This window comes from Myripristis murdjan, chromosome 14 (genome assembly GCF_902150065.1).
Source record: "Myripristis murdjan chromosome 14, fMyrMur1.1, whole genome shotgun sequence".
NCBI classification, from domain to species: domain Eukaryota; kingdom Metazoa; phylum Chordata; class Actinopteri; order Holocentriformes; family Holocentridae; genus Myripristis; species Myripristis murdjan.
In genome coordinates, this window is record NC_043993.1 from 5,737,938 (window position 1) to 5,750,964 (window position 13,027).

General features: G+C 39.7%; 1 protein-coding gene across 2 annotated transcripts in view; it reads right to left on the bottom strand.

Annotated features, from left to right (window-relative positions):
- Positions 1-6,967, bottom strand: part of pof1b (POF1B actin binding protein) — a 40,700-nt gene extending 33,733 nt beyond the window's left edge. For both annotated transcript variants that reach the window (XM_030069523.1, XM_030069522.1), the window contains exon 1: positions 6,457-6,967. In XM_030069523.1, the coding sequence (XP_029925383.1) occupies positions 6,457-6,798 (342 nt within the window). In that variant the 5' untranslated portion in view covers positions 6,799-6,967. The remainder of the gene's footprint in view (positions 1-6,456) is intronic.
- Between the last annotated feature and the right edge of the window lie 6,060 nt (positions 6,968-13,027).

Below are 13,027 nucleotides of genomic sequence, written 5' to 3' on the forward strand. Positions count from 1 at the left end.
ATACCACTGTGAAAAATGTAAAATAATCCTGCTTATGGAGAAAAACAGCTCTATCTTGATATAGTTTGTCCAGTGAAGTTTAAAAAAAAAAAAGTCCAAGTCAGCAGTTTTCTAAGTAGGGTCTTTGATTTCACTGCCATTTAATTTATTCTAAATATTTACGATAAAAAAATATATATATATATATGAGATGACATCTAAATAATTTAACCCTTTGAAACCTGAACAAATTCACTTGATTTCTTTCAAAGACATATGAAGAAAGGAAAACTAAAATAAATAAATAAATAAATAAATAAATCAAACACTGGTACAAACAAGCAAACAAACAAACAAACAAACAAATAAATAAATACAGAAAAAAGACAAGACAAACAAACAAAAAAATGAGACAATTAGCAAAAAAATAACAAACTTAGAGAAATTAGAGAAAAAAATAATATTAGCAAAAAATAACTACGTAAATAACTAACTAATTAACTAAATAAATAAATCAGTAAATAAACAAACAAAAAAATAAATAAATAAATGAAATACAACAATAATAATAATAATTCCAAGAAACTGACATTTATATTTGTTAAATGTCAGATCAGTGATGCTGGACTGACATTAGATTTATTATGTTTAGATGCATTTAATATTGCATACAAATGAAATCATCTTTTAATAAAAGGGTCTCACTACACACCACCACTCTGCAGCACACTGGACCCTATTTAACGTTAACTATGTGGAAGTGCTGCTGCTGCCAACGTGGTTGTTTACTGCTGAGTGAGTGACAGCAGCGGTTCAGAAAAAGAAAAGCTACACAGAACATGTGGTTCAAATCTGAGCCAGCAGGAGGGCAGCAGCACCACAGAGACAGATTCCTCTGAGGCAGCACATCAACATCACAGCCATGTGACTCACAACACCAAGCAACAACACAATACTGCTCCAAAACCGTCCCATCTTTGATTACCGTTTGGCTCCTGCCCGCATTTTCTCCTCTGGTTATCACACCGTCAAAGCAACATGATGTCACTTGTCAAAACAAGTCAGTAGCGAGGCCTTGTACCGCTGAAAAAGTGATTTACTTGTTGCAAACTGACATATTTACCACTCAGAGAGTGCTGTGTGTGCTGATGGCCAAGTCTTACACTGGAAGCCTTGGTGTTTCTCAAAATTAAGATAACATTTCCCATCAACCCTCCTTCATCCTGATGCAAAGATGATGCTGTTACTCATCCCCCATCCGTGGTGCAGTTATTTAAAAGAACAAGATGCAGGATATGAGCCCACTGCAGTGCTGATAAAAAGTCACTGTCTATTAAAACAACATGAGCTAACATGACACTGTGTATGCATAATTACTCCTGTTCTGCGTCATACAGCGATCGGACTGTCTGCCAAGACCAACCGGTGCCACACTGGATGCTAGAGGCTGCCAGACTTCTCAGCAGCAATCTCCACTGTTAACAGTAATTATGCTAATTTATCATAATTACTGCCATTTGTTGATGTTTAAATACTTCATATTGCAAGAGCTGATAGTGTATATATTGTTTCGAAAAATGAGAAAAATTATTGGGTTGTCACTGATTTGAATAATAGATCTACTGTACTTGAAATCAATGAGTGCAGCACAATGGCATGCATATCTCCTTATGGAGATCACAACTCCACCAACACTTCCTGAACAACCTTATTGATAGCCAAAACCAACGCATTTCAGCTTGTGGCCTTAGTCAGGGTCATCATAAAACACATTTTTTATGATGAGCCTGATGAAGGCCACAAGCCAAAACGCATTGCTGTATCAGTAAAGTTGATCTTTATGCTACAAGTGCTGCTGGAGCTTTGATCACTATAGACTTTCTCGTTTCTCCATGCACCTTGGCAGTAGCTGAAGTTCTGCCAGTAACTCCTGCTCAGCTTCACATTTGTCCATATCACACATAAAGTGAATATGAACTTCTAGCTTACAGGTTATGTCTATGAGATAAAACACTCTGATTTAGAGTAACCATGTATGTATGCATACAATGTGTGATGACCATTTGATATCCACAGTTTCATTATTCTGATTTTCAACAAGACATACTTTTGTTAATTCAGTGTCTTTGCAGCATGAAACTAGTCTATCCAAACTGGTAGTGTGCAGCTCGCTGCAACTCTCCACTGTCCTTTAACCAGCTAACATGCATTCATACAGTCCCTCATGATGGCTGATTGGCTGCAGCACATAGGTCCCAGCAGGCTGATTTTATGTTTGTAAAGCAACTACGAGGAGTTTTAACTGATTATGAAACAGTCAGTTTAATCCTGGTGGCTCTATATGACCTGCATCAGTAAACCAGACCATCAACGAGACGATTGGCTATTTCTGTATTGTTGATCTAAATGCTTGCTTCCTCCCTTACATGAAATATTGTCACTGCAGTCGTATTTCACTGTGTCAGGATCTTTTTTGGTGAAGCTAAGTGTTTGAGTGTTTGCTGCAGTCAAAAAAAAAAAAAAAAAAAAAAAAAGTCCAGTAGTGGCATGTTAAGAATGATAAACCTCTGTGGAAAAATCACCACCACATGAAGATAAAACCAGGCAAAGAGTTAGTGGATCAGTACCGCGCAGGACAAGGCTGCTTATCTGAACAAAATACAAAGTTATTGCACATTAGACACCTCATCTCTTTAATGTGCTAATTAACTATGGTGAGGAAAAATACAGTTAACTGTTTCTATCGCTGTTGTCACAAAAGCTGCTTTGGGGCAGTATTTTATGTCACTGAGTCGGAGCTCCTAGTTGGTTTGGCACGTGGGCTTCAATAACAATAAAACATAAAAGAGACAGAGTGAAACTCCCCACAGCACACTAATACAGAACAGGATTCAGCCCGACCAAGACAAGATGAGGAACTTGAACCTAAAAAAGGTAAGTACTTCTGTCTTTAAAAACAAAACAAAACAAAACAAAACAAAAATATGACACTAACCAGAATATGGTGCTTTGCAACATACACTGCAGACCAGTTCCCACATCAGACTACACAACAAGCCTCCTCTACCTCTTAGAGAAGAACCACAGCAGGAGGGACAGGGAGAACCAAAAGATGTGAGCTCCATGGAAGCCAATCAAACCTCAGTTCTGCTCAATGTCTCCCCCAAATAAAAGGAGAAAAGAGAAAGTGCCTTTCATTTGCATAAGGTCACATAACTATCAAAAAGTAGTCATGATGGGTGTGGTTATTTCGTAAAGACAATATTTTCATCAGGTCTACAGAAAACATACTATAACTGTGATATGAAATCGTTCATCACAGAAGATTTTGTCCATATGGCCCAGCCTAATTTCAGGCATGTAGCTGATGCTCTTGCCAACAGGAGACTTTTGACCTTTCAGCTGCACGGCAGTCTGTCTAACCACTAGTTTGCAGCCAACAGGGGTGATTCAGCAAGGTGGAAGAATGTGTTTGTCTTCAAATGTCAGGGTGTGCCACTTCAGCAGAACTAGACTGGGTGTGGCAGTGCCTCTTTATCAGGCGTTCAGCTGAAGCTCTCATTCACAGCAGTGAACAGCGATGGCACCACAAAAACAAAGTGAGGACTGTTTTTTTTTTTTTTTTTTTTTTTTTTTTTAAATGACCCCAGATTGATCAAGTAAGAAAGCCATATTGTAAAAGGGCACGTTAGAGTGAGCAGAGGAGGACAATGTGACAGAGCAGATCTGACTCACAGAGACGGAGAGGAGCGATGCATCGATTAAACAGAGGAGCCTGTGTTTTAAGCTCAGGGCTAAAGCGAAGGCATTCAGGAAGTAATCACTTATCAGACCACTGAGCAGCTTGCTGCCAAGCCCTCAGCAGGTGCAGGAGTACACCGCTGTCTGGCAGCAAGGCTTCCATAGACAGAGGAAAACATCACAAAGTCAAACACCTTCACTGTTAATTATGGCCTTTTTCCACTAGTACCTACTCGGCTCGACTCTACTCGGTTTGAGAGCTTTTCCATTAGGTGGTAGCGCCTGGTAGCAGAAACCATTTTGGGACCTACTCAGCCGGGGATCCAAGCGAGCTGAGTCGAGCTGAGTCGAGCCAAAATGTGACGTAAACGCCGTGCAGGCCACTGATTGGACGGGGAGCGATGACACATGAGAGCGACTCCTGCACGAAAACCAAACCCGGCATTTAAAAAAAAAAACAAAAAACAAAAACAAAAAACAAAAAAAAAACAAATGGCAACAGCGACCGTGTGCATTGTTCATCGCTGAAGTTGGCAAATTAGGAAAATGGCAAGCAAACTGGTACTGTGGTCAAACGAAGGGGTGGAGACTTTTCTGTTCTTGGTGGCGGCCCAAATAATCCAGAGGGAGCTGGACGGTGCACCACCTTGCTATGAGGACTCCACCCACGGTGAGCTGGTACTCAATTGTAATGGAAAACCACCGAAACTGCATCGAAGCGAGTAGAGTCAAGCCGAGGAGGTACTAGTGGAAAAGGGCCATTAGAAACAATCTCTGAAGCCTGAAGCACAGTTTGGATTGTAGAAGGCAGGATGTCCATGCTTTAGGTCAGGGCTTTTCAAACTTTCATGTTCTAGACCCCAAGCGGACACTCATGAGGCCCCGAACCCCGACTTGAAGGGATTTTGTTCTTGGAACTCTGACTTTTTAGTTTGCATTAGTCAACAAGTATGACACTGAGACAGTGTCATACTTGTCAAATGCATTCGAAGTGGTTCATTCAAACACACTTGTCAAAATAATCACTTGTGCATATTTTTTTGTGTAAACACAACATCTAGTTAATTAAGCCTTTGTTACCTGAGCAAATTAATTAGATTTGCTCAGGTAAGAAATAACATAATTAGCAAACACTACTACCACCACTACTGTTACTACTACTACTACTACTAGGCTACTACTAACAATAATTATAATAATGATAGTAATAATAACAAGAAAAACCATATCTAGAATGATTAATATGACATATTTAAATGTCAGATCAGTAATACTGGATCAGCCTCAGATTTGCTGATCCTGCAGGGTGATCATGCCGTGTCTGTGTCCAGTTAACATTCGTACACTCGGCTCTGATGTGTCTGGCTGTTCACACTTCACAAGTTTCTTGCCTTAAAGGAGTACACAGCTGCACAACCCATGCCTTAACAGCCTTGTGCCTTACAAATTCCCTTTATAACTGCCTCCTCCCATCCACATCAACCCTTCACACAAGAGTGGATTTCGCAGGTGAAATCACTGAGGTTTCACACCAAGCATATTTGGAGCTGTTTATTTGAACTATAAAGCGGCATTTGAAATTTTGTGACATCAAATAATGACATTGAGAGCCTTGAAAATGTCTCAGTCTTCTTATGAGCCAACATCTCAATTATAAGAAAGTAATCCAACCTGGTGATGCATCACTCAGGGTTTCTGGGGCCGATTCCAGTTGTCTACACACATGATCACCTGATGACTGATAACTGATCACTGATCTGACTGATCAAACTTTCCAATAACATCAGGGCATCAAGTAAAAATACACAGCACCTTAAATATCTGTATAACAGGTAGCTGCCTTGAAAGTTGATGTTCTTTTTTCTCCAGCCAAAACAGTGATCATTCACTATCAATCACTGGTAATCTGTTCAGAATGTTTATTGATAATATAATGATTGGTGGTTAGTTGATTGGTTCAACCTTGGCTAAAACACAAGTTTTTATGTCTATAGGCAGGAAGATGCTGACATCTGGAAATCCTAGCATAACAAAACACAGCCTAGACTCATGCTTATATTAAATTGTTTCTTCATGTGTAACTGCATTTTTTTTTTTTTAATAATTTCAAATAAGTGTGAACCCACAGTCACACTGTATGTCATATCAGTGCCAAGATAACTGGCATAAGTATCCAGGTATGAAATTTTGTCCACATCTTGCAGCCCTTGCATGAACACCACAGTAGAAGAGACAGACAAGTCCATAATGTTAGAGAAACCTACAGGAAGTGGAAGTGGACTTTACTTTTGATCCTCTCACTGCCAAACCCTCTCACCTGGCAGGGAGAGAGGGTGCCAAAACTGTCCAGTGCAAGGAACAGGCTACTCGTGAGTCACTTTTGTTTACAAGCCCTGAGTCATGTGTGAATCTAAACAAACAGCCAGCATAAACGCACAAATACCCGAACCACAGAAAATAAGTAATAATAATAATGTTAATACTAATACGACTACAAGAAGCTCTGTGTGAACACGATCATAACAATAACAATAAACACTATACATTAGCAATCTACTTGGCTGCTGCTCTTCACGACAATCACGATCATAAACAATAAGAAGGAAAAGAAGAGGAATACAAAAAAGACTAGACCTCTATAAGCCCAGCTTTTCCTCCTGCAACTCTGACTGCTTATATTATTAATTTGAATAAAGTACTGCCAGGCTGAGGTGCGCAAAGGAGCAGTCAGCTCACCTCGGACAGGCTGTACTGCCGGTACATGGCGTCGGACTCCTCCTGGCTGCTGACGCTGTAGCGGGGTAAACTCTGCAGGTAGACCGGAGAGACCATCTGAGGGACCATCTGCGGGACCATCTGCTGAACCATCTGCGGCATCACCAGGACAGACTGCTGCTGCATGGCCGCCTGTTGCACCGGCACCAGGTACCGCACCGTGTCATACGAACCGTTCATGCTGTAGGGGAGTGGGGACAGCTGGCCGCCCTGGATCACCGTGGCGGTCGTCGGTTCCGACGCGACGTTCACGGTCCGGTACATGGTCCTGGTTGTCGTCGTCTGGCCCACCGGAACAGACATCTCGACGCGGGTCAAGAGTTTCTCACACCAGTAGAATCAGGCAGAAGTTTAAAGATATAAATTAAGTGTTCCGGGAGAGAGCGGAGGTGCGGGGTGAAAACCCTGCGGGTCTGGAGTTTCGCTGACTTTGTGGAAGTTGTCGGCGGTGCGGGGCGGGAGGTGAACTACATTCGGTCCGCTTCCTGCAGCTGGCAGGCTGGGCTGGGCTCGGCGGCCAGCCCCGCTGGTGGGCGGTGCTCGGAGCTGTATGCAAATACTATTACTTTCTGGATCAGGAGGAGGAGGAGGCCCGGCCAGTGCCTTCCACAGACCATCCACAGAGGGCCTTAACAATAACATAACACAACACATCACATCATAACATAACATAACATAACATAACACAACATAACATTCTCTCTCTCTCTCTCTCTCTCTCTCTCTCTCTCTCTCTCTCTCTCTCTCTCTCTCTCTCTCTCTCTCTTTCTCTCTCTGGGAGTTATTAGTTATTATTTCACAAAGTAGGATTACAAAGTTAGCCGGATATCTGTGAAAACATGATGCTGCTTGCTGGTAACAGTGATTTAAATCCGTAAAAAATTTAGATATATTTCATTTCACTTTTTAAGAGGTACCTGGCTAATTTCCTTTGTGAAATACGCACAAGATAAACCCTAACAAAAAACACACTACCACTACTACTGCTACTACTACTACTACTACTACTGCGATTATATTACTATATTTATTATTAATTTATAATAATAATAATAATAATTATTATTATTATTATTATTATTATTATTATTATTATTATGTGGAGTGTATCTGTGACCTTGCACCCTGATTTGTGTGTGTGTGTGTGTGTGTGTGTGTGTGTGTGTGTGTGTGTGTGTTCGGAATAGACTTGAAGACTAACCCAATAACCCTGTACAAACTGACTAATAATGTGACTTGCGTCCTCCATGTTCCTGGTTCAGTCAGGTGCCGAAAGGTTTATGCGGGTTTACACAGCCAGTAAACTAATGACCAACATCGCCATCTTGTGGTCAAATTTATTTATTACAGTACTCAGTCTACCACCTGCTTTCTTTTTTCTTTTTTTAAAACGTGGCATCCACCTTTTGAAGTGACACACTCAAAATGACCAACAGCACACCATTAACACACAAACAACAGATGAAAATAGATCACTTATTTATTTATTTTCATTATTTTTATTGCTTTAATAAACACTATGGCTTTTGGGGCTTTCAAGGACCTTTCAAGGACCTTTCAGTGATTTTAAAGAGTTTGTCTGGCCCAATTCCAGGAAGCATGTGGTATGTTAAAAAAATAACTATGTATGTATGCATTATTAATGTTGTTGCTGTTGTTATTATTTTTATTATTATTACTGTCATCCTCATCATCATCATCACTTTGCAGCTAAGCCAGGAGGGAGGCTGGGAGGAGGATTAATCATCCAGGTTTAGAATGACATCCCAACTCAGAGAACAAGAAGAAACACAGGACTCCAGTATGGAAACCATCAGTGGATATATTTCATTTCCAAGTGTACATTTAATTCATGTAAAGCCAAATCCAATTTGTCAACAAGAAAGAAAGAAAGAAAGAAAGATAGAAAGAACAGGATTCACAAGCCAAACTTCAACCATGACAATCCTTGGACTGAGAGAAGCAAAAACATGGCTGAAACCAAACAGGCTGCACAGACATTTGAGCAAAGTGCAAAATGACCAGAAGTGACACAGAGCTAGCAAACACATTTACAGTTTCCTGTTTTCTTGCCGTGGTGCCAGATGCCAATGTTCACCACATGACCAACACACCTTGTGCCAGAGTTTGTTCAGACTGTCAGAGTAATTCAAAGTAAAAAGTATAGCTCCTCTAACTTCAATCTGATGATTTTCAGAGATATCAGTGTTTCCCAAGGATTTTCCTTTTTGCCATACACCTGAAAGATTTAGATTGAAAAAAAAAAAAAAAGACAGAAAGAAAAATGTATATAAGCAGTATATAAACAGAAACTGTGAGGGAAAAAAAATCTATCCAGGTTTTAGGGATTGTTTTTATGTTGTTGTATGGGAGAAAACTGGGATGAAACTGATTTCAGTTTTCTGTTATTAATTAAATGAAATGTGTTATTTCATCAGTAGTTGGTAGTGTTGCAAAGGGGTGGCAAGTTTCCGGTAAATTTCCCGGAAAGTTTCCGAAAGTTCCCGTGGGAATTTTCGCTCTGGAATATTGGAAATTTTCAGGAGATTTTGGCTGTCACTTTTTTCCAATTTTTCCAAAAATTCCCGGGAAAATTCGGCTCGGGAAATTGGGGAATTTTCTTTTTTTTTTTTTTTTTCTTGTCATCAATTTGAATGAAGTTTTTAAAAAGTTTCCATGGAAATTTGAGCTTGAGCTTGTTTTTGGTGTTGTGAACTTAAGGTGAATGGGGCAAAAATAAACAATCGATAAAATGAATGTCAACATCAATATCACCATTTTGGAAATGGAAACTCTAATCTCCTGAACTCAGGACTCACCTCTAACCCAAAGGCCACAATGCCAGCATACTGTAAAATCATCATCCCCATACCCAAGTGTGTGAAATAAAACTTATAATATAAAACTTAAATAAAAACAGTCAACTTTGCACTTTGGTAGAAACAAATAAATTCAATGCAAATTCAACTGTCCACCATGATTCACATATGCAATTAATTTCGAGCGCATTTGATCATCATCAATCAGTAGCCTATACTCCACTAGGCTGCAGCACTTCCACTGAGACAGACGATCATCACATCAGCATCAGCATTCAGTTTCCTGCATTTCTATGCATTTTAATGGGTAGTTTGAACCACTTCATATGCACACCTTAACAACAGTACTACACACAGTCCAATGCCTGAATTAACAGCCTACACCTCTTACTAACACTGTATAACTGCTGGTCGTTACATTAATATCCTACAACAGAACAGACAGGATTATTATAAAGAGAAAATTCGTTACACACGTGTGATACCATTAATATCTTAATGTAGGATATTTACATAAAACGCCCCGATGGATCAGGTTAATTTCATTTGAAAAACAGATTTCCCAAGCATTTATATGGGCTACGCAAACTTCAATCCACATGATAAAAAAATCAATCCACGAACCACCAAAGTAACGTTCAACTTACTCTGGTATGGTTGGAGGGGGGTGTGCCCCAGTATGGTACGGGCGCTCATGCACGAGCACATGCACAATGTAAATCATGCCGTCCTCCTGCTTCCGCAAAATTGTTTAATGCGCACAGCGCGATTAACTGCAAATTGCGGCATTGTACAATCAATAATCAACTGATAATAATAATCAACCAGATCCAGCAGATGTGACCGGGTGGCCGCGCACACTGTGTGGCGCTGGCTGGCACTGAGCAGGTGCCGCTCCCCCAAAATTTCACAATGTTTCCATCCAGGGGAGCTCATCTCACCACCAGGGGAGCTGTGCACCCCTTTGCTCCCCCTTATTTCGCACACTGGTTATGCCAATATTCACGACAGTTTGACTCAGCTAGGGAAAATTCCAGAAAATTCCCTGGAAATTCATTATAATGTAACATGTTTGCATGCATATCTGCTTATAACAAACCAAAATGCTTATTATGTATACATATATATGACCGGGTGAATACAGTGAATATAAATTCCCGAAAATTCCGCCAAAATTCCCGTTTATTCCCGTTAATTCCCATTAATTTCCGAAAAATTCCCATGGAAATTTTCCAACTTTGAAAATTCTGTGAATTTTGCAACACTAGTAGTTGGTAAAAATGGGTCTAATTTCCACACTGGCATCTCTCCCTCATGAATTTACTTTGGTTGTTGTTGTTCCGTTATTTGTCTACCTTTGGATAGAATAAAGACTTGAGATGCTGATACAAAAAACAATGATACAACCCAAATGCCATAATATTTACTTTTCAAGTCTGAAGAAATTTGAATTATCAGAACTGTCAAACTGGTGGGTCTGTATTCAAACTGTTTATGGTGTTAGCTCATTAGTAAAAGTGATGATATCTATCTACCTATCTATCTATCCATCCAACCATCATCCTGTAAAGTTCCCATGCCACCCTTTCATGCCCCATGGATATTCCTCTAGATGTGCCCCCAGTGTGCACACTGCATTTGAAAAAGTGGCAGCTTTGTGAGGAAAGAACAACTCTCAAGTCTCAACTGCAATGTATAGTAAATGTTTTTAGGCAACTACCATGAATGCAGCTGGATTGCGTCTTACAACCCAGGAGGGAGAGAAGCCGATATGGAAGAGGGATCTAATATTCATGAACACTGGAGGAATCCTTTAACACAAACACAAATAATAACTTGCAAATGCCATGAGAGATAGGTGTGGTGACGTTAGAGAATACAGGATTACAGCCACCTGATTGCAGGTAAAAAATGAAGTAATCAGATTAATGACAGAGGTAATTACAAGGTGGATTAGTCAGGAAAATGTCTGAAGGGGAAGTGAGTATTTAGTTGTGAAACTATGGACACAGCAACATGTTTTTACATGACTAAAAATATACATATTAAAGTAAAATAAAACAGATGGAGTCAAAATAATCCAGCATTATCTGAGAGTAATCCAACGGCATCAACTAATTTAAGAACCGAAGCAGGCTGCATTAATAAACATGAAGCGCAACGCAACGTCAACAGTAATCTTCTGCACACCAGATCTCGAGACACACACGAAACTTGTTGTCCATAGCTTCTGATGGCACTCATGAAGAAACCAAATTTTTGAATACAGGTGTTCACCTTTCTTTCTCTGTATCAAACACATCATTTTTTATTATTATTTTAAAGATAAAGAATTACACAAATCAGAATCAGAAGAATTGTATTTGTAGAGCACAGTGACAGCACATGAATCGTCTTGTGGATTTCTCTTGCAACACACGCACACACGCATACACGCACGCACACAAAAAAATATTTAAAAAAAATATTATTTGGTATCAAAAAGGGTAACCCTACATCCAAAGAGCTTTTTTCGTTAGTGTTTAGCTCTCTTGGGAACTTTTGAGGCTTTTCTTGATTTGTTGTGTGTGATAATAAAGCAAGGCTTGTCATTTCACCAGAGTGTAACAGCTGGTGGGAGTTTCCCGTTTAGGATGTCCAACATAAACAAGTGGAGACAGCAACTCAATCAATAAGCTTAGCTCAAATTAACACAACACATATAAAGAGGTTTACTCAAAAACAACCTATTAACTGATTTCAGTAACATCTACTAACAAAATGTTTGACTATTATGCAGGAATAATAGTCTAATTCATTTAGAAATATCTTACTAATAATATCTAAAATCAGTACAAACATTTTTACCATTTTTACAATTTAACTGTTTGTGTTTGTACTTTTCATATGTTGGAATGAAACTGTATTCAGGTTGGATTGTGTTAGTAAGGGAGCCTGTAAAAATAATGCTGGTGATCAGAACAAGCTTTTTAGGCAAGGAGAGCGGTATGATGAAAAAGTGTGTCAATTCAGTGCACATGAAAACAACATAAAAATGAAACACACAAAGTTACAGCTGTTTACTACAAATTAAAAAGACATCAGCATTAAATGCATTAACCACTGCCAGGCAGGAATGGATGACAACAGCAGCCAAACTGGATTCAGCTTCGCTAAATACATGAACAAATAAATACATCTTTCAGTCTATTGGGTCAAATCAGACAACAAGCATAAGTTAATAGTTAGAAAGTAGATCAAACTTTGCATTATGGGAAAAAAGAATATATACACTACTCACAAAAAGTTAGGGATATTCGGCTTTCGGGTGAAATTTCAGGATGAACCTGAAATGCATTCTAACCTTTACAGGTGAACTTAATGTGACCTTCTGTAAACTTTTGAATGCGCATGTCCAACTGTTCAATGTTTCAGTACTTTTTGCACAAGTTGCTGTTCTCTAACAAGGAGTTTAACGGCAAAATTCACATCAGGTGTTTGATGCTCCAGCTCATCGAGGTCGTATCATTAGGGAACGGCTGCTGGAGACTGGGGTACCTCAAATGGAGTGGCCTGCACTTTCTCCAGACCTGAATCCCATAGAAAACCTATGGGATCAGCTGAGTCGCCGTGTAGAGGCTCGGAGCTCTGTACCCCAGAACCTCAATGACCTGAGGGCCGCCCTTCAAGAGGAGTGGGATGCCATGCCTCAGCAGACAATAAGTCGACTTGTG